Source organism: Monodelphis domestica, chromosome 8 (genome assembly GCF_027887165.1).
Source record: "Monodelphis domestica isolate mMonDom1 chromosome 8, mMonDom1.pri, whole genome shotgun sequence".
Lineage (NCBI taxonomy): Eukaryota > Metazoa > Chordata > Mammalia > Didelphimorphia > Didelphidae > Monodelphis > Monodelphis domestica.
Window position 1 is genome coordinate 221,633,940 of NC_077234.1, and position 23,697 is coordinate 221,657,636.

The 23,697-nt window shown below is 33.4% G+C and overlaps 1 protein-coding gene across 5 annotated transcripts in view; it reads right to left on the minus strand.

Moving 5' to 3' along the window:
- NLGN4X (neuroligin 4 X-linked) overlaps window positions 1–23,697 on the minus strand; it is a 456,535-nt gene that overhangs the window by 318,341 nt on the left and 114,497 nt on the right. For 4 of the 5 annotated variants that reach the window (XM_007500719.3, XM_007500713.3, XM_056806796.1 and 1 more), the window contains one exon: window positions 11,723–12,511. In XM_007500719.3, the coding sequence (XP_007500781.1) occupies window positions 11,723–12,194 (472 nt within the window). In that variant the 5' untranslated portion in view covers window positions 12,195–12,511. 5 annotated transcript variants of the gene reach the window in all.

Consider the following 23,697-nt stretch of genomic DNA (forward strand, 5'->3'; position numbering starts at 1 on the left):
ATTTCTTGGAAAAATTCATCATTGCACTGTTTTATCTACATAGAACAAAGTTATATTGGGCCAGATTTTAAAGTAGTGATGCCAACCATTCATAGAGCAGACATGAATGATATTTTAAAATGAGATAATATGATTACTTTCAAATAAGAAAATTAATTAGATAAGCCTTGATTAAGTACATGACAGGTACAGTGTAAGGTTCTAGGACACAAAAATAACAATGCCTACAAGTCCCTATCCTCAAATAGTTTATGTTCTCTTAGAAATTTCTCTTTACAAAAAAAAAACAACAACTAATTTTAATATGAAAGAGGCAGAAAGTAAATTATGTAATGTTCCATGATTTTTTTTTTCATTTTCCCCAGTAATCAGGAAGATCTAACAATTGAAAAAATATATTTTCCCCTTTATTGTCAAGGTAACAATGTGCATCATATGATTTGTGCTAAACAATATATACTTGTTTCTCAACAGGAAATGACAATGTGTTCGGGTGGGAAGAGAGTTGGCCATTTTTCATGTTTTATCACTTTTTAATTAAGGGCTTGCCATATTTATTGTCATTAACTTTTTCTCTACTCTTTCTTTACCTTTAAGAAATCAAAGTTAAAGAATGCTTGAGACCTTTATCATGGCCACTATTCTGCCATTTTTAAAGCCAGGTCCTTTATAATGAAAAATACAACCAGTGTTATTTAATTCTCCAGGAAACAAGCTTGAAGAGCATTGCTTAATCAAGAGGACATCCCTTTTCATTTCTACTTGCTCTACTTGCTTTGTAGTCCACTTGTTCATTCCACAACTAAATGCATCAGCAATTTTTTTTCATTTAAACGTACAAGTGAATGAGAAAGAAATGAATCTTGACACAGTGTGAAGATAGGATAACTTAAAGAGCTAATCAAAAGATTGGGAAGTCCAGAACCGAAACTCTATTATACTATTAAGTCACTGCCTACACTTACCCTCAATTTTACCACTGTCTGCAACAAGAACCCCTTCTATGTGTTTAGTATTTTAGAAGGCATATAACACTTTCACCCACTTTTTTTCACTACTATTCTTTGAATTGGACAGTGTACAGTATTATCTCCATTTTACAGATGAGAGAACTGAAAGATGTCTAAGTTAAGTGACTTGCCTGGAGTAACTTCACATTATTTGAAGTTGTAAGAAAATTTGGAAATCCTGACCCTACCCATACAACCTTTGTAAACTAGTTGGAATGGATAATCACATAGGTCTAAATCTATGGTCTCTCCAAGACCTAAATCTATGATCATATGGAGTATATGGTCATCTCGGCCAACTCAGTAATTTTGGAGATGAAGAAAGTACAGCTCTGAAAGGTAAAGTTATAATGGGACTACATAATAGAACTAGTTTTCAAACCCAGAACAGTAGATGAAAGTTTGGAAGGATGATGAGCATTAATATATCTCAAGAAGTGAAAATGGATATTTTGTATCAAAGGAATGAAAAAGCAAATTCCTTAGAAATGATTGAGCATTTTCATCATGCTATATATAGCCCAGAGTTTTTGCTAAATATGACAATTCTCTGATATTGTTTTTATAATAATACTGATGTCATATCAGAAGTAATATAGCATAGTGGGAAGATGCTAGAATATGCTAGAATAAGAATTTTGTTATCATTCATGAGTAAATAATTTGCATTAGGGCCATAGACAGCTCTGTAAGTTTCAGTCTTGTTGGAGATCTGTATTAATAAAAGAAGCTTTCACACTTTCATTCGTTCGTACACAAGTAATCACAAGTCTAGACCAAACAGGACATCAACAACATCAGTAATAACAACAAAAACTAATGGAATCATTACTTTGCATTTACAATAGGTATTTTATATGGCCTTAAGTAGGAATACTAGGCCAATAGAACTTTATTAGAAAAGAAAAAAAAAAAGAAAAACAGGCAGAAGGAGCCATGTGGGAGAAAAAAAATAAACACTTCTGCTTCCTCTTTCTACCATTACTATTGAACTGTCAATAACAACAAGTCTATCACTGACATTCTAACTACTGATAAAGAATGGAATGCAATAATACTTGGAGCTGGTGGAAACCTTCTCTTCTGTCCTCTTCCCTCCACTGATTCAACATACTTAGGCAACAGTGTAAAAGAAATCTACACTGAAACTGTAGAATTGAGTGTACTTCCAGTCTGGGTCTAAAAGTCCCTCTATTGCTTGGTATGACCATAGTCTTAATAATAGTCTATTAAGATTATTCTCTAAATGAAGAGTAACCAAATTAAAATGCCTGTTAAAAAACCACAAATGTTATTTTTTTCTTCATTACATAAACATTTTTTCCTAAATCAAATAAAAAATGACAAAGTGAATAAACTGAGGGAATATTTCAGATAAGATTTACTTAAAATTTAGGAAAGAATGATTATTACATGACATTTATATAAAAAGATGGAAAGATATGAGTTAGGTCATAGGACAAGAAGGTAGAATAAGAAAAAAGGGATTCACTAGACTCAAACTGTAGCCATTAATGTTTCATTGCCAACCTGAGATGTCATCAGTGGTCCCACAGGGACTTGTGCTTGGCTTTGTGCTGTTCAATCATTTAATCAGTGATAAATAAATAGTCATAGAAAGCATACTTCAGGTTACAAAAAGCTAAGAAGGAGAGGAAAGGGTCACCATGCAGAAATATCCTGACAATTTAGAACACTGCCCTGGAAAAAATAAGCTGAAATTTATTAAGAATTAATATAAAGAGCTAGTATATAAAGAACAAAGTGTATAAAGAACTAAATTTGGATTAAAAAACATAAACTTCACAAATATAAAATAGGGAAGAGCATCATTTTATATGAAAAAGATAGGGAGTTTTACTGAACTAAATTTGGCTCTGAATTAAATAATAGTATGATGTGGCAGTCAAGAAAGCTAGAAATAATCTTAGTCTACATTAAGAGAGACTTTAGCGAGAACATTTATAATAAAGAGTGGCCGGGGGAGAAAAATTATTACAGTGGAAGTTACTGTTGTTATACCATATGAAGATTGGTTAAAGGACCTATGTATATATAGTTTAGCTTAGAGAAGATTGAGGTAGAACACAGTTTTTTAAATTATTTGAAGCCCGATCATGAAGGAGAAAACTAGACTTATAATTATTGTGCTTGGCCCACTATGTTAAATGAAAAGTAGTGTGTAGAAGATTCATGGATGAATTTAATTTTGATGTAATGAATGAGATTCTACCAATGAGAACCAAACTGGAAGTCTTATTGTAGTAGGAAGTAGTGTCCCCATATCTTGAGGTCTTTAAACAGGTTCAGGATAACTACTTTTCTGGCATTCTGCAAAGCATGTTATGCTTATTCAGTTATGGTTTGGCCTAAATTAACCTGTGAGGCTCTTTCCAACAATGAGCAAATGTGGTTTGGAGTATTTCTCTCAAGATAGTGAAATTCTATGCCACAATATTTTCAAATGGGATTTTGAACAGAGAATTTGCCATTTCCTCCCTTCTCCATTACTATAGTAATGGGAAAATAGATAATTATTATGCAGAACTACATGTCTATTTAGCCAATCCTAACCAGGAAAACCTCCCAAGTACATTAATACCTTTTCCTTAATTCTTATCAAGAATATACCTGTTGAACTATTTTTCACAAGTCTCTTTACTAATGGACAAAGATTATACCTCAGATTTCTGTGTGAAATTGAAAAAAAATCCAGTGAAATGTCTTTAAACCTTCAAATATTTGAATGCTTTCTCTAGGTAATTTAGAACATCTGCAGAGCTTACTGAACATTTTAAATTTTGCTTGGATGTTTGCTATTATATGTCAGATATGAATAAGTCTCATCACAAAATTATATAGCTAGAAGAGAGCTTGTAGGTCATCTAATCTAATCCCTTCAATTTATAACTGAGGACATTAAAGCCAAGGGAAGTGATTTGCCAATCATCACACAGCTAGATAGTGCCAGAACCCCAAATGGTTCTAGTATTTGGGCTGAGTTACAGAACCACATTGCCAACTGCCAACTGCCAATTGGAAAATTCCAATTGAACATATTTAAGGCAACTTATATCTAATAATTCACTCAAATAACTTAACTATCCTTCCTCTCAAACCAACCTATGCCCTTTCAAATCACCTTGATCATCCTGGCTTACAACTTCCATGTCACACTCATTTTCCCTCACTCCATATAGCCAATGAGTGGTCAAGTCTTCTCAATTTTATACAATATCATTATTTTTTACCATTATAACACATGTGATTTGTTATTAATCTATAACAATATAATAAGCAAGTTTATCCAACAGAAACAAATTCTCACATTAACTGTTCAAAATCTATCTCATTGTTTTTTCCCCCTCCTGACTTCCTTCCTTCCTTCCTTTCCCCTCTCCCCTAGAAGACAGGTAATGTAAAGGTTTTTACACAACATCTTTTTTGTGTCTATTGCTTTTCTCTCCATTTACATAGCCAACACCCTCAATTTCAGACCCTCAATAACTTCTCTTTTGGATGACTGCAACAGGATGCAAGATGCTTGTTACAAAGTAGGAATGAATAAATGCTCATTGGTTGCCCAATTGAATATTGTCCCAATTTATATTCCTTATTCGTGTTACTTTTTTCTTCTTCCCAATCCAGTGAGTCAGTAAATAAACACTAGAGATCATAACAAAAATTTTAAATAAAGGTAAAATTGCAACTCCTGCACTAAAAGAATTCACATTCTAATGAAGGAAGACAACAATTAAAACAACTAGATATATAAAAATCATGAAAAATGTAAATGGGAGATGATTTCAATAGGATAGGACTAGCATAATGGACAAGAAAGATCTCCAGAAGAAGGTGGCATTTGAGTTAAATCTTAAGGAAAGTCAGGGAAGCTAAGAGGTGAAGGTTAGAATGTAAACTATTATAGGCATTGCTGCCAAAATGATTTTCCTAAGGCATTCTCCAAATTTGATCATGTTATTCCCCAGGTAGAAAAGCTTCAGTACGCCCCTGCTGTATCTGAATAAATGCAAACTTGTCATTTGGGCATTTAAAATTCTTCTGATCTGATTTTAGCCTCTCTGATAGAATTATAAAGAAACTTTAAAGGCCATCAATCCAACTCCCTCATATGGAAACTGAGGAACAGAGAGGTTAAGTATCAATAATAGTTGAATTAACTTCTATGTGTGCATTCCCCCAATAGACTATAAGCTCCTGGAGGGCAGACATTGTTTTGCTTTTGTAATTGTATCTTTAACAACTAATACAATGTCTGGCACTTTGTACTAAACGACTGATAGAGACTGATATATAATATTGGTTTCAACTCTGTCTAGTACTTTTCCTGTTCAGCATATAATTATCTTGTTATAAATGTACTCAGTCAGAAGTAACTACAAAAGAAAATATGATAAACATTACGACTTCAATCTTATAAAGCAAAAATGCATATTATTCTTTTGTTGTTATAGTATACATTGGTGGGACTGTTGTTTTAAGGTACTCTTTCAAGAAATAAGTACTAAAGATTACTTGATGATTGATTGCTATAAGTCATAATAGCTAGAAATCCCTTTCACAGAAAAAGCATCAAAAAGATAAAGGTTAAGGATTAAGCAGAGGAGATTAATGGTCCATGTCCTATTCAGTCTAAAACTCCTGCTTTGTTAAAGCCATATTCAGAATGGAGTTGTCATAAATAGATTGTCTCTAATAACTCTTAAGCTGAGCCGCCTCAGAACTGACTTACAAATGTGTTACTTGATAGAAAATGAGACAATATGTGAAAAGTTCCACAAATGTATATAGTAGATTATATTAATGTGATTTGAATTATCCCAATGTCAAAAAATTTCTATTTACATTACATTACTTACATTGGAATATGAACTCTAATTGAAATAGGGTACTGAAATGTATATAGTGAAATTCAAAATTTTCAAATATAACTTTGTACATAGAGAGTATTACTCTGAAAGTCCATATTAAACTATTCTCTGTACTATAATTTCAGGTTGAAAATAGAACAGAGTGAAAATCAATAGCTTACATATAATTTAATCTGTGTATTCTAGGTAAGCCTTCCCATTTTCCTCTTCCCCTTTGCCTAGGGGAAATCTCGTTGTCATAAGTTCTGACTTGCCCTAGTAGGCGTTGTACCAATGGCTAGTACCTTTTGGTGCCTCCTGATTCTAATATTCAAAGAATCCTACAGTCTTCCAATGAAGGAAACACATTCATGCCATGTTCTAAGCAAATCTAGGGCCATATATGTCGTAATCAGTTTGTCCTACATTAGGTTAATAGCCTCAGAAAAACAAAGATTCCTACCTCCACCTCTGCTGTCCCACAATTTGCCAAAATAACCCAAACATCTCAACCCCTCCCCCAATACTGATTCACACACAGCCACAGAATTCTCTGTAGGGGAAGGTTCAGGACTAGATGCTTCCAAAAGATTCAGTCTCTATTTAGAAGGTTAGCCATGTGTAGCCAGCCAGACAAAATGGTATGATTTGAAGGCTGCCAAATATTGCCACATTCTTCTAAACTCAAAGAAAGGACCAGAACTGGTATTCTTTAAATAAGAAGAGAAATAAGGCAAATGCTCTATGTCCAGGCTGAAGGATCATAGGGAGAATGAATCTACTACATGCCCAGTGCTATAGAGAGAAAGGAAAGATGGAGGGTTCTTTTTTTTAATGTAGTTGAGTAATTTCATGTTCTTAGAAACATGGGGATTTTATGCCTGCATTGAAGAACTGTGGCTTTTGTTTCTTGAATGCCAAAATAGAAACTTAAAAAGCTATAAGGAAGGTGAAAGCATTGCTAATCAATGCTGATAAGGAAAAGAGGGCTCATTTTATTATCCTGGGTTACCATGAACTATATTGCCTTTAAGAACCTTTCTTAGGCATATTCGATCAGCCCCTTGATATCGATGTCCTTTCATTTCAGCAGGCTCTACACAGCTATATTGCCAGCATCTTATTGAGGCACATGCACACTCCTTGGCAGTTACCACAGCCTTTCTTGGCATGAAGCTGGTATATAGACAGTTTTGTATCTGAATGTGCAAACAGTCAAAACAGCATTTGGTTGCTCATTTCCATATTTAGATGGCATAGTGCTGAAATAGGTAGGTAGTTATTGTACAAACAAGTATCTAAAGGAGTGATGCTAGAAATTCCACCCTTGTTTCATTTATGTGGGCATTAAAGAAAGAGAGAACAGCTCATCGAAAATGGGTGCTTATTTTCTTTTGCATCACATTTAATAATAACTTGTTTTTTTTAATAAGGATATATTGATGGTAATTTGCAATTGCAGTGTGTTTTATTTTTCTCAGAGTACTTCAAAACCGCTGAAGTAGGTGAAAGTTAAGTTGTGTTTTCTACATTACGAAATTAAGACGCAACCATTAGTGGTAGAAATAAACAGTTTTGGCAGTACTGCCATTTTCTCACTGTCTTATGCTAGATATCATCTTTGACTCTTCCGTTGCTTCAATTCCTGACATGTGCCCTGTCTGGAAGACATTCACACTCTCTCTTTCTCGCTTCTCCCCTTGGTTTCAGTTATTATTATTACTTCTTTGGACCAAGATCAATTCACTTCAAACCATTCCTTAGTTACCTTCATGTTTTTCCTGACTCTAATCCTCTCTGAATTTAATTTCAATTCCAATTTTCATCAAGCATCATTTGAATCATTTCATTTCTCTGCTCAATAACTCCTTATTGCCTAGAGCATCAAGCTGAATCTCTTATGCTAGGATCTCACAGACTTCTATAATGTGGGTCCAACCAAATCTGTCAATTTGTGCCAAACTATTTGGTAACATGAATCCTTCTTTCTTCTCGGGCTAATATCTCTGTCTTCCACCAGCTGATGTTAATTATCCTCATTTTTGTTCATATTCTCCAAAATTGGTTGTTTTTCTTTCAAAATAACTTTGAACCAGTTGACTGCTTTTGTTGAAATATAGAATTCTACTCCATGTCATATAAAACACCTCACTTATAATTTATAGTTTAGTCTGGCATCGAAAAACATGTAGATGTTAAATATATATATATATATATTAATGAGGTGATTTTTAATTTATAAGTAATTTCAATGACTTTAGAGACATGAATCAAGTTTGTAGCAGTATATGATTACAATAAAGAAAGTGGGCAGAATCATTTCAAAATAGATTTGTAGTATTTTATTTTGTATTAGAAATTCATGTTTCATCAAACTTTCAAGACTAGTTTTAAATTTCCAGTTATTTTTCTTATGTGATCTATTCAACCTATAAGGAAAACAAACATAGACATTTATAATATGGAAAACTTTTAGCCAAAAATATGTCTACACCATAGAAAGTTAAGTAGAAGTTTGGCATTCATCAAGGTGATTTGATGAATTTGGAAGCAAAATTATTTAGGCTTTAAATGAGAAATTTTGGCTTAAGTTTTTTAGGCAGTGATTAAAATACTGCTAATTTCAACTTCACCTTGACCTGAAAGGTGCATAATCATTCTACCATGTCATGACCATATATGATCAATGAATCAGCTGAAGCTCAATCAAGTCCATATTTTGGGGTTGTCTTTATGGCTATTGCTTCTACTTATAGCCTGCTTTGATGCCTTGTCATAGCATGAATATTATCCTTTCTTCTCAAGTTCTTTGTCAGTGGAATATAAGATCAAGTAGGTACTACCAAAATGCAAAAGGTTCAAATATACCTGAGAATGTACTGTGTATCTGTTGAACAAAGAAGCACCTCAATAATTCATTTCTATTCAAAAACATTTATATGTATCAGGCAATGTGCTACCCACTGCGGGACACAAAGGTGAAAAATCAAAAGAAACTCTGATCTTGAGGAATTTACATTTTCTTGGGAGATATCATAGGTAAAAAAATACCAAATACCAGATACTTTCAAGAGGAAGAGGCATGGACAATTAGGAATATCAAAAAAGGATCTAATAAGATATGACTTATAGGCTGATCCTTGAAGCAAGAGGATTCTCAAAGTTGGAGGTTGAGAAGGGAGGATATTCCAGGAATAGAGGACAGATCATATAATGTCAATAAAAGTAGGAGCTGAAATGCAGGTATGTAAGCTATGATTCTATAGCTGACCTCATGGGAGGAGAACTGACAGAATGATTTATAAGGTTGGTCACCCCCTAAATTTTGGAGGCAAAAGAAACCCATTAAATCATCTGATAAGTCAAGGAGGAGTTAGGATATATACATGTCAAAGGATAAAATCATAGAACCTTAAAATTTTGACATGATGTATAATGGTTAATTAGTATATAATCAATCATTAACCACATAGTTTTCCTTCTTGGCTTTTAGGAGGGCAGAAATAGCCAACACAGCCATTCAATGATCTGTATCTTGAGTCAAGCAGAAATAATTTCACAGCTTTTAAAACCTCACTTGCCCGAATAAGTATTTTCACAGGCAGCTTCAAAGTTTCACTTATAAAAATTCATTATCTACATATAGTGAAGAGATGTACTCTGACTTCTAGGCTTGCATTATATTACTAAATTCTCTATGAAGATCAAATGAGACAACAGACATGAAAGCAGCTAGAAAAATATAAAGTGCAAGATAACATAATTAAGATTAGGTTTAGGTGGCTACTTTTCTTTAAAAAAAAATACCTGCTATTCTCTGTTGAATAATAAAGGCCCCATACTGTCTACAATATTTGCCCTCTAACTCCAATTAGAAATATAGGTTACCACAGTCCAAAGCATTATTGATTGACTTCCCTAAACATTTTATTTTGTTCAAATGACAGCAAAATAGCTCATTGAACTAGTTAGTGTAATTGAGGTACATATGTACCTGATGTTAGCTTTATGGGATAACTAGCTCACATGGAGATTCACATAGCTGATGCATTATAAAAGCAATCTGAGCCCTTTTTTAAGATCTTTTTCTTCCCTCTCCTAAAGAGAGAGAACATGCACCCAGGAGACGTCTAAAATAAGAGGCCTAATTGGTTTTGGGTGCTGTTGTCCATCTTTTCACACATGCACAAAACATTCACTGAGAGACTTATTACAAATAAAGGCAGCTTTGGCACACTCTACTTAAGTAAGAGCTCCAAATGCGAATTTAACTCCTTGAGTCATTTTCAGGCCTAGACTTCACAACCTAATTCTGTAGTCTGTCTCCATAACAACGCTAATAACTTATGCCAGACCAGAGCCAGATAATGGACTGGAGTCTGTTTAATCTGATTCGATGGGCCCTCTTTGTAAGCTTTGGTGACACATTTTTAGGTCTGTTTTTTGTTGCATTTTGTTCAGACTGCCTTATTAGCCGTTATGCTGGCAGTAATCAAAATGTATGAGGCAAGATTTTCAGTTATCTACAAAGTAGATAAAATTTTGGAGCTCACTGAGTTAATACAATTGTTTGTTTCAGACACTAATCCTAAATCTTCTGAAATAGAATTTCAAACTCAAGGGAGAAAAAAAAGGGAAAGGAGAAGATTCAAAAAACAGCAAAGGTATACCCAAGTCAGTGGATAAAACTCAAATTTACTTTTTCTAAACTCAAGAATATTTTATTTCATGTTCTACCTTTCCCCTTGTATAAGTACAGGTTATATACGAGTAAGTAGCAAATATATTATTAGGTAATAACTCTCATCAATAGTCTGCATACATCTTTTTATTGGACAGTTATGTTTGTATGAAAATTATTGGCCAGATCCACTGAACGCTATTTTTCTTCCAATTTTGTAACTATGCCACAGATGACAAGATATTTATTTTTAATGTAAGATACAGTTTTTTTGATCCATTAAAGATAGAGAATGATCTTATGATTTCATTTCATAGAAAACTCCCATTACCAATACAGGTCAGTACCATTCCTAAAACATAGTGTTAGAGAGTTACCTAGAAGACTGAGAAGTGACATGACTTAGTCCGTTACAAGCTATGATGTGGCAGAGACATAACTGGAGCCAAGATCTGCCTGGCTCTAAACATAACTTTCTATCCACTAAACTACTGCCTCTTTTCTAAATGATATGGCTAGACAGGTCTGTCTTCAGATTCATCAGGTTCAAAACCAAAAAGAAACCAAAAAAAAAATAAATTTGAAATTATACTAGGAAAACGATCACTGAATAATGCATTCCAACCATTTTACTCTTTATCTGACAAAAAACATGATCGATGGCTATTGATTTTTTTCCCTCCAAGACCAGCAATGAGCAATAAAATCTTACTTAAGGAAAAAATGCTAACCAAAAAGAGGTATCCTAAAACTTTGCAATTTCAGAATGGGACTGAAATCCTATCTTTATTACTCATCTCACCCATTTCCACTAGTTATAAATAATTCTTGGTCTACTATGGTGGAACATCCCCACAAAGAGAGCTGTCTACAAATAAAAACTATAATTTCATAAGAAGAGATAGAAAATCAAAGGTATGCCTGGCCTAGCACTATACTCTGCACACAGCAGGCACATGACAAATGTTCATTGAATGAGTGAACAAATGGATAAATGAAGAATAAATCAGTAGAGTTGTATTTGATAGGTATGAAAACAAATCAGGGGATTATAATAGAAAACAATATTAACAGAACTCTAAAATTTTCCACTATAAAACTCCCTTCCTCCCCCTTTGTTTATTGGGGTGCTTATAGTCTTGTTTGCATGAAGTACTCACCATCCTCTGTGGGAACATAGATGTTTAAGTACAGGCAATCTTCGTTTTGGTCTTGAACATAGGTCATCAAAGTATCCAAATTGGCAGTAAACCAGATGGGGAGCATATCATGAAGTAATGACCTCTCATCCAGATGCTGAGGGCAGACAGCAGCAAATTGGGTGGCATTTCGAACCCCTGTCCAAGAGGATGGAGGTTCTGGGGGCTGAAATCGCCTCTCCCCAGTGGGAGGAGAAGCATAGGGTACACCTAAATACTGTTCCACTGGACCGAGAATCTCATTGGGCAAAGGTGTTCTTAGGCCACGGATTTTGCCATAATTTGTGGTTACAACTGGATATTGTGCTTGGCTGTCAATAAGTGTAAACCTTATAGCAAGTGCTGTTATCCACAGAAGGAAATTGGAGTTCAACATGACACAAACTGGAGTGAAGAACAAAGGAAGCCATAACAAACCCTTTGGCCTCGACATTGTTTACATCCACATTAGAAAGTCTCTGTCTTCCACAGCCAGGAGAGGAAAAAAAAGTCCCCAAAACAAAGTAAATATTTTTAGGGACAAAAGGCTAATTCTGAGAAGTCTTTGAGTCTGGTCATGAGCACATTTCAATATTAAGATAAAATAGGGTGTTGTCTTTATAGCCCATTCCCAGAATACAATTCTTCTTTAATTCCAGGAACTATTTCCTAACAGGAAAGATGTTGAAATGATGTGGTGAACATCAGATAGCACTTAGCTGCACAAGGACAGTGAATCCCATTGGATGATGCCAAGGCACAGATGCCAATCTATGGAAGAAAAAAAGAGCATATCATTAAAATGAATAAAATGCAGGAACAATTGAGGAATTTTCCTCTATCATCATTGCAATGACCCCTGCTCAAATATCTTATAAATGACAATGACGTTATCTTTTGATATCACCATACTCATTTGACTAGTCTGTAACTGGGCACCAAAAACAATAAAAAACCCATTTCTCCTTCATATTAAAGTAACAAATAATTTTCATGAGATATGAATAGAACTTCCCCCCCCCCCTACTAAAAACTGAAATTTATTCTTACTAACAATTCAGGCCCAGGAACCTCTGGATAGTAATCAATAAGTATGAGTAAGACTACTTTCTATCTTTATTCAAATGCTTTATAAAAACATTTCAAATTGTATTTTTTTTTAAACCCTTACCTTCCGTCTTGGAGTCAATACTGTGTATTGGCTCCAAGGCAGAAGAGTGGTAAGGGCTAGGCAATGGGGCTCAAGTGACTTGCCCAGGGTCACACAGCTGGGAAGTGTCTGAGGCCAAATTTGAACCTAGGACCTCCCATCTCTAGGGCTAGCTCTCAATCCACTTAGCTACCCAGCTGCCCCCTCAAATTGTATTTTTTAAATATCCTAGTAAACTATGCACATAAGCATTGAACTTTTAAAGATTCTTTTATTTGCATTTTCTTAGAAATTGCTCTTCATATCTTGTCTTTGGATTTCTGTTTGCTTTTGTTTCTTTTTAAGTAATTAAATAATCAATTGATCTGTTTTTTCATTTATTTATTCATCTATATGCTTATTTGTTTATTCATATATTTATCCATTAATTAATTTGTTTGTTTATTTAATTATTTGTTTGTTTTGTCCAGACTTGTCATTATTGGTATAAGGAGTCTTTGGTATGGGATATTCATGACATAGATCAATAACTATTTATAATTTACAGTCTTACAGAATTGCCAAGGGGTTAAGTGACTTACCCTGGATAAAAGAATTTATATTTGTTAGAGGCAAACTTGAACCAAAGCTTTACTATGCACTATGCTACAGTGTTGTCTATGGAGAGTATAGTATCAATTAACCCCACATAAGATATTGCTCATTTGACATTAAATATATTGGCCCACAGGTGAACAGTTGTTGCAAATGATATCTTTTCGTCCAAGAAAGGAAAGCAGTTTCTCAGATATCAGGAAAAAGAACAAGCATTTATTAAGCACCTATTATGTGCCAGGTACTGCACTGGTTGTTGGGGATACAAATCTAAAATTAAATGAAATAACTCCTTACCCTCAGGGAGCTTGTGGAATTTTTTTTTTAATTTTAAACATTATTTTATTTGGTCATTTCCATACATTATTCACTGGAAACAAAGATCATTTTCTTTTCCTCCCTGCCCCCCCATCTTTCCCTCCCCCATAGCTGACACACGATTCCACTGGTTATCACGTATGTTCTTGACTCGAACCCATTTCCATGTTGTTGGTATTTGCATTAGAGTGTTCATTTAGAGACTCTCCTCAGTCACATCCCCTCCACCCCTGTAGTCAAGCAGTTGCTTTTCATTGGTGTTTTTACTCTGGAAGATTTTAAACATAGTATTCTACAGATTGTAAAGCTGAACACAGATCTAAAACTTGAAACTAATATATAGTATTATTACTCACTTTCTGGTATCTAATATACAATTATATATTCTATTTCAATGAGAAATGTATATTAGACTAAAAAGAGAAAAAAAAAAGCTGGGCTATTTTCTATATTCTATGTGGAGCAGCAAAGTGCTTGGAGAAAAAAAAAGAGATTTTTAGCGTCTGATAATGTTTAATGTTTAAATTAGTTAAATATATGAACATTTAAGCCTATTAAAGGCTATATAAATGAGTATGTGGGATAGATCTAGCTGCCATTTTTAGTCTAGCTTTTTTATTTTCCACTAGATCGAACATTTGAGATTCTGCCATCAGAAGATGGAGTTTTCAAATGGTTAAAAAACAAAGAAACGCAGGTGATGACATTATGCTTGGCTGAATCAATATCCTTGAAAGCCCCTAAGCTCGCTAATCAACCAGTCCCTCCTTCAAGGCATTTTCATTTTGCCCATAAAAGATATGACATCACTAAAACTCTAAAGGTTCAATTCACATTTTAAAAAGCTCAGAAACAAACATGTCAGTGTACTGAGTTTGCATAATTAAATAATGGAATGTAAAGAGAAATAACCAATGTTTTTGAAACCAGCCTGTCTTAATAAATAAACTATTAATCACAGTATTTAAACATAGGTTCCACTTTAATACATGTTTCTATATTATATATTTTAAAATAAATGAATTTGACAGAAAAATAATGACCTGAAAAAGTTCCAAATAAAAATTTGAATAAATGAGAGAATGGCAACCTAACTCTTCCTATAAGCTATTTCCTCAAATACATACTTAATATTACAAAATAAAACTTTATATAACAACAGATTTATTATTAAAGAACTTCCCCTCCCCCTATTTTAACAAAATGATATTCAAATTATAAAACTGAAAAGTTGCTATGTTTTCTATATTGATTTCATCGCTGGTCTGATCAAACGGCAGCTATCTTCTAAGACAAATTGTCATTTTAGGGGAAAAGAAGTCATAAAAACATCCTATTTGCACAGTCAGTCATCTACAAACTGAATACAAACAGGGTGACTAAAATTCCTCATCATTCAAAGACACATAAATATGCACAAAGAGCGGTAATAGTAGGACAAGAAGATATCTGAATCTAGTCACAACTCCACCACTAACTAGTACATGGTCTGAGGCAGGTTCCTTAACCTCTCTCTAAGCTTCAGTTTCCCCACTGATACAATGATGATGTTGGATCGGATCATTTCCAAAGTCCTTTATAATTCTATACTTTCTCAATATTCTGATTCTATGACTTAAGGCATAAAGCTTTCTTTAAGCATAAAAGTTTACTAAGGAGAGCCTAGGTAAGTGGGTTAATTCTAAAATAATTGGAAACCTCTCCTGTTGGGATATTTCTGGCCCAATCATTAATTTAAACATAGCTTAAATTCAAAATATAGTAAAACTTTCAGATCTTCCATACTAGCTGATAAAGCTTTTGGATTTCCCAGGAATAAAACCAGCATTTTGTAAATGCTGGTAAATAAAATAAAACCAGATTTTTAAAACAGTATATATCAGAGATTGTATAATTTGATAATAATAAATTTGATTGAGAAAAAAAAAACAGGTTCAGATTTTGGTTCTGCTACCTCAGTGACCCTTGACTAGCCATTTCACATATCTGCACTTCAGTTCCTTCAACTATAAAATGGAGGATTTGGATTAAATGATCTTCATCATTTCCTTAAGATGCAAATTTATTATACTATGATGAGAAAAAAGGTTGGCCCATCCCAGTCTGAGTACACACACACAGAAGGTTCTGGAGCCAGTTTGGGACCAATGGGGCATATAGTCCATGAGCAATTCACTACCATTGAGAATATTCAATTAATTCATCATTTGTTGTTTACCTGGACTATACTAAGTTTAAGGCAGATCTAAGATTTCAGAGTTCCCAGTAGAAGCCTGGACTGTTATATTAATTTAAATGCTTGAATACTTCAAGAGATTTACTGAATTTTTACTCTTAACACAAAAGATAAAAAAACGTTTCATGCCTTAGTTTTGTGGAATGGCTTCATGTATTCCCAGAGATGAATGGAAAATGACAATGAATGAATGAAAATGGAAATGAAAAATAAAAATACCTCAAAGCAAACCAAAATAAAACAAACAAGAATATCACCCAGTGACCAATGTCCAGGTTAAGTCTTTCCAATTTAGTGGGAGTGATCAATAAATGATAAGCAGTTTTTTATCGAGGTTGCACTAAGAATATTTCTAGTTTGGTAAAACCTGATAGAGAGTTGCAACTTGACATAATTTTTAATAACCCTTAATCCCTTCCATTACACAATGAGGCATGTAAGTAGGACTTTATCTGAGAACTAATATAAATAGTTTTGAGTTGACTTATACAAATATGCATACACACATATGAACATGCATACAAACATTTCAACACTTCCCTTTTCTCTTTCACAAATCTGAACTTAGATTAATTTGTCTGTAAGTAGCATAGGGTAAATCACCACATGTAATTTCAGTAAACTGATAAGTTCTGGATCTATTGAAATCTCATGTTTATTAATTATATTATCTAAAAGTAGTTAAAGAGGCAGCTAGGTGGCTCAATGGATACAGAGCTAGACTTGGAGATGGGAGGTCCTGGGGATTTAAAACGGGCCTCAGATACTTCCTAGCTGTGTGACCCTAGACAAGTCATTTAACCCCAAATGCCTAGCCCTTACAGGTCTTCTACTTAGATCAAATACTTAGTATTGATTCTAAGATAAAAGGTCAGGGTTTAAAAAATTATGTAGTTAAAAAAATGGAGCCATCCAAATAGATAGATTTTTTTTACTATAACAAGATATTCTTACTCTAAATTTTCAACTTGTTTAAGTTATAAAAATGATATTTTCTAGCATAAGAGAAATTCTATTATTTTCCATTGAAGCAGAACATAATAAAAACATTCCATATCTGACTGTGGTATGTAAAAGTTATTTTAAAAATATAGTGCTCTTTCCCTGTGAAAGTACTTTGCTTGGCTCCAGAGAATAGTTCACTTTGGCTCTTGAGAAAGAGAAACTTTGGCTCGTGGATGTGGACTATTAGAAATATTGTTAGAAAAAGTAGATATGTATTGTCATGAATTTTTCTCTAGTGTAAGTAATGTGGTCTCCTCTTTCACAACATGATGAACATGGAAATGTGTATTATATGATAACACATACACAACCAATATGATATTACTTCCCATCTTGGGGATGGAGAAATGGGGGGAGAACATAGATGACAAAGTGTCAGAAAACAATTACTGAAATTTATATTGACTTGTAATTTGGAAAAAAATTAAAAATAGAAAAATAATGGTAGATGCATTGGTTAATTTTGTGGAACTATTTTTTTTCTTTTTAATCTTTATTACAAAGAATGGCTCACTGGGAAGTGAAAGGGACATGATCATCTTAGGGAATTAATGAAAGTTATCTAAGGAATGAGCTATTTTATTTTTGTCTTTCTACTCTCCATCATTTGTGCAGTGTCTTGCAAATAGGAGGTGCTTAATTAAATGTTTGTTAAATTGAATACATTATAAAAATAATCATGTCTGAATTTGACTGGGCATTTTTAGAAAGATCATTTATTGGTCAAGCTTTAAGTGGTCTACATTATGCAGAAATGAATACAATTGTGTTCAATTATTCTGGAAGAAAATCTATTTGAGACATGGCCAAAACAATTTAAGCATTCTATAATGTGACTGGGTCAAACTAAAAATTCCATTATGGGATTCAAAAGAAGAGCAGGTATTTCATGCATCATCAATTCATTCTGAAGTTATTTCAAGAGCTGGTAGTAATATATACAGGAACCCCGACAAATAGTTGTTTCTTTACCTTTAGCCACATTATGAATAAATGCCTTTATAGCATTTCTTAATGCAGCAGTCATTAAAACAAAGTGAAAACACTTTGTGAATAAATCTTAACTTTGGGATAGATGAACTGCTCTGCCTATACAATTTGGATCAATAACAAAAAGATAGCAAGATTTTAAAGCACCTGGTACTATGATGTTGTGATGATGTCAAGTACTCTATCAGTAAGATGCTATAGGAAAAAAAAGCATTACCACTTTCAATGATCTTATTCTAGACTTAAGATCAACAAAACCTTTTCTATAACTGTACTCTCTGTTCCTTCTGCTAGTACCAAACAGAATGTTGGACTTAGAATAAATGAATGAAAGAGCATGTAAAGTCAGAAAACGGAAGTTAATGGTATATTGCTACCATGTATTAGATATTTAACTGAAACACTTTCCTTACCTGAAACATGAAAATGTTAATACTTTTATCTCCAAATTAAAAGGGTCATGAGGCAAGTATTCCACAAATAAAAACAAATCACTATAGAATCTTAGATTTAGCTCTTGAAGAGTCCTTAAAGATTTAACTTGATCCTAGGGAAACTGAAGCCCAAAGAAGTTATGATTTAACTAATATTATCTGCAGAACAAGCAGCAGGTATTATAGTTTTAGTAATATGAATAAGAACTGCATAGGGTGAGATCTGGATAGGTTATAATCTTTAGTAGTGAAAGGACAATAATGAGACCCATTAACCAAAAAATATCCATATAAATTTTTTGTTGTTGTTCAGTTATTTAAGATGCATTCGATTCTATTTGGAGTTTTCTTGGCAAAGATATTGGAGTGGTTTGCCATTTCCTTCTCCAGGCTCATTTTTAGAGATAAAGAAACAGAGGCAAACAGGGTTGAGTGACTTGCTCAAGATCACACTGCTAGTAAGTGTCTGAGGCTGCAGTTGAACTCAGGTCTTCTGACTCCATGCCAGGTACTCTATCCACTGTGCCACTGAGCTGCCCTATATATGACTTAGTGAAAAAAATGTAATGGCTATCTCCAAGGTTGTCTTCAGCTTGTTAAAATTTTTGCATTTTTAAATGAAAAATTTCCTATCTTATCTTTTCTTCTGGAGTCATAAACTTTTTGTGTCTACCTTGACTATAAGGTCTGGTGTACTTTGGTGTACTGTATGTATTTCTTCAACCTGCAGGTGTCTCCAAACCCATCAACACTGCTAGCTTAAATGCTAATATATTAATTCCTAAAAAGCTAATGACTAACAATAGGCAAATTTTCAGATTTTGCATCCATTGACAATTCTATTCCTGATATAAAAGTTAATTAGTAGGAGAAATTGTGGCTGTTGGGTCTGTCGATTGACAAATAATATATATCTATTTTTTAAATTTTACACTTGTTTAATAATATTGTATTAAAACATTTTAAAATGTACAATAATCATTTAAAAGAAACATAACACTTAACATTCCACTGTCAAGTCAAATGATGTATATAACATCTTCAAGATGTACACAAGCTGAGATTTATTAATAAACTCAAGAAGACAAATAACCCTCATCACTGGGCTTTGTCTTTATTATTTTTTGCTTTGGTTCTATATAAATCATTTGCAAAACTGAAGGACCTTCTTTTGCCTTTTTCAATTCTAGTTGTCTGTAGTATGGCGCTAGAAACTGGTCCTTTTTTCATGCAATGTCTTTCCGTGACTGCAGTAGTAATTTACTTGTCTAGGTTCCTTTGTACTTCAATAATTACTTCTCTGTCTCCTAATTTTCTAAATCCTTTTCACAAAAGTTCAACACTGGGTCAGAAGACTTAGCAGATAGATAGATAGATAGATAGATAGATAGATAGATAGATAGATAGATAGATAGATAGATAGACAGATAGATACTAATATAATAGTGGCATCTGCTATAAACAACATGAATGAACTTAGAGTAGATACCAGCTGTTAATAATTACTTTTATGTCGTACACTTAGTCTATAAGTCTATTTCAGCTGTCAAGCTCAAAAACAAAACTTTGGCACAATTCCATTTTAAGTAGGCCCATCTCCTTTCCAAAATCTTTCAAGACACTAGCATTGTTTTGCCATCTATTTCAGTATAAGATAGCCCATTGCAAGAAGTTAAAGCACTAGATAAGTATGAGTTATTATTTTTCACAATAGCATTTTCAATTAGACCCCATTTGCATTATTACCATTTGTAATACCATCTTCAAAAATCTCACAAATCTATCTATATATAGGGCTATGCCTGATTTTCCTTTCCTCCACTATCTCCAACTTTATGAAATCACAGTCATTTTGCCTACAATTTTTCATCTTTTAAATCAATCATTTCTTTCTCCTTATTCACCAAAATCATGTCCAAAATAGTTCCCCTCACTGTTTTCTCCAAATTTTAAAGAAAATGATATTATTATTATTATTAAGATAAATCAAGAATATATCTGCTGTTCTACTTTTTCACAAAAATTAAACAGATGGCAGTCAAGAATATACCAATAAAGATTTATTAAGCAATTATTATTAGTTGCTTAACTACTAGCTTCCTTCAATACTATACAGTTAAAATGTTTCCAATTCAGTTTTATGATGTTTCCCAAATGTCACCATCAACAGACATTCAGCACTGAACTTATTGATAATTTCCTAACTAGTTTCCCTGCCTTGAGTCTCTACAACTATCATTTCATCAAGACTTAATATCACTTAAAATAGCATCCTACCTTCTCTTCCTATCTTCACTGTCAAATTTCTCAAATATACTCACCACACCATTACCTAAACAAAGATAGTGGTAGATCAAGGGTCAGGAAAACCTGGATCAAAATTCCTCCTTAAAGACATTGTTTTTCTCTATCAGACTGAATCCCCAAGGACAATAAAGCTAGTAAGAAAAAGAGCAAGAGCTCAAGTACAGAGGATCGAATTCTAGTGCTCTTTGTTCTCTAAAGATCCCTGAACTTTTCTTAATGATTGCTCTCTTTGACTGACACTAATTGTCAAATAATCATTATCTTCTGACTATATTGGAGTAAATGAAATGTATCCCTTGGAAGTAAATAAATAAAAATAAAAATTCTGAGAAAATGGTGACTTATTTTCTTGGAAAATGCATTTCAATGCTTTTCCTTTTGCTAGGAAACAAAATAGTACCTTGTACACTGTCAGGAAACCATTGAGTAGTATTCACGCTCTCTTGAGTTCCTTCTTGTTCTTTATTACTAAACCAATTCTTGATAGTATTTGTGGTAACTGAGTGGGCACATTTAAGTTTTTAGGTATATTTTAATGACTGATGCTAACAATTTTAGAGTAGGGCAGACCATCTCTGGTTGAGTGACTAAAATGAAAATTGTTACACATGGAAAATTAACAAGGAATTATTGATTATGCTTGCAAACAATTCAGGTGCAATGGAGAGGGAAAGGGGGATGAACACTGTAATAGTGATGAAGAGTATAGTCTGATTTACATTGCCAAGGTTTGGGAAGGATTTCCTTCCTGAACAATTTTCAGGAACCTATGGAACAGTACCACTTCTCTCTGTTAGAAACAGTCACTATAATTGCAAAATAGTCCTTGACATCACATCATGTTTATACTCCAATTTCTGTATCTGAAATGAGGAAACTTTCACATGAAGAAAAATAACCTCTACTTTATGATTACAGAAAATATTTGTGTGTCTATTAGGCCATTTGAACCTCCCCTCTACTTTCAATCAGGACTCCTTCCCACTGAACATGAACATGGGACTGAAAAAGAAGAGTCAGCCAAAAAGGCATGAATACTAGAGACTGAGCTGATAAAGAACTACATATGATTAATATTATTCATGTTAACTTTTGGCAACCATCAATAAACAGTCATAAAGAGCTTCAATGTCTTCAATGATAACCACACATTTAAAGAAATCCTGGTACATTAATTTAATGGAATATTAATGCAATTAAGACAAATGAATGTGAGGAAAATAAATCTGAAAGGATCTTTATGGAATAACTTAAAGCCAAAAATAAAAGTAGAACAAGAAAAACAGAGGGCATCCTAACTATAATCATTTATTTTAAATGATAGAATGAATGGACAAAAAATAAAAGAATGCTGATTCTTTTATTTTTTGTCCATTCACCTTCATTGGATAAGGATAGATTTTGAAAGATGAATGAAATTTTATTTTGATAGTTTATCAATTGAATTTAACAGATTTAAATAAAAACACTAACCAATTATAGTTGTTTATATATAGGTTCAATATTATTTTGGTTACATTAAAATTCTTAGATACATCCCCCCTTCTTTACCCTCCCAGCATCAGAGAAGGCATTTAAAAAAAATGAATGTATATATAAGACTATGTCTTGTTTGCTTCTCTTTATCAGTTATTTTTCTTCAGGGAGACATGTACAAGCATTCTTCAAAAAATATTTTTTCTGCTGTATCTAATGTTCTATTGGTTCTACTTACAATTGGTTCTCTTTACAATTTCATAAAGGCTTTTCCATGTTTTTTTTTTAAATTAACCTGTTCATCATTTCTTAGTGCATAAGAATTCCATCACAATCATAAGCCAAAACTTGCTAAAACCATTGTGAAATTAATGATCATCCACTCAATTCGCAATTCTTTGACACCACAAAGAGAGTTGCTATAAATACTTTACCTTTTTTCCCTGATCACCTTAGGAAATAAACCTAATAGTGGGAACTGCTGGGTTATAAGCTATACCGGGTTTTATAAGACTTTTGACACAATTCCAGATTCCTCTTCAAAATGGTTAGATCAGTTCCTAGTTCCACCAATAGTGTATTATTGGCCCTGTGTTTCCCACATCTCCTCCCACATTTGCCTTTTTGCCCTTTTAAATAAATGATTCATTAAAAAAATTAAATGTTTTTTAAGGAACTGAATTTTTAAATTGATGAAATTTTCTCCACTAAAGTTTCCCTACAAAATAGGCTATTCTGGCTAACTAATAAATTCTGTCCTGGGCCCTATTCATGTTTGTGTGTGTGTGTGTGTGTGTGTGTGTGTGTATGCATACACAAACATGTAAACACACACTCTTTCATTGGGTGACCAAGTTAGCCCTCATGAATTCAATTATTATCTTTGTGAAGATGATTCTCAGATCTGCGTATAATGTGCAGTCTCTCACACATGACCAACTAACTGCCCAGCAGACATTTTCTGTAGGCATCTCAAACACATAATCAAAAGAGAACTTACTTTCCCCCAAAACTGAAGCCTAATTGGATCTTATTTTTGTCAAGGACACCATTGGTGTCATCATAAAGTCCTTACTCACTCCTCAAATCCAACTGATTGTCCTTTCTGTGTTTATAATATTTCTTCCATATATCTTCTCCACTCATACAGCCATCATTCTAGTTCAGCACCTCATCATTTTTAAGCTATTACACTAGTCTATTATTCATTTTGTGCCTCAAATTTCTCCCCATTCCCTCCTCCACGTAGTCACCAAAGTAATTTTCCTAAAGTACAGCTCTAAATTATCATACACAAACTCAAGAAACTCCAGTAGTTTTCTATACAATATTAAACAAAAATATTTGGCTTTCATTTTGGCACTGAAAACTCCTTAAAACTTGGTGTCATCCAACTTTATAGCCCCATTACACATCACTGCCTTCTACACTCTATGGCTCAGCCAAA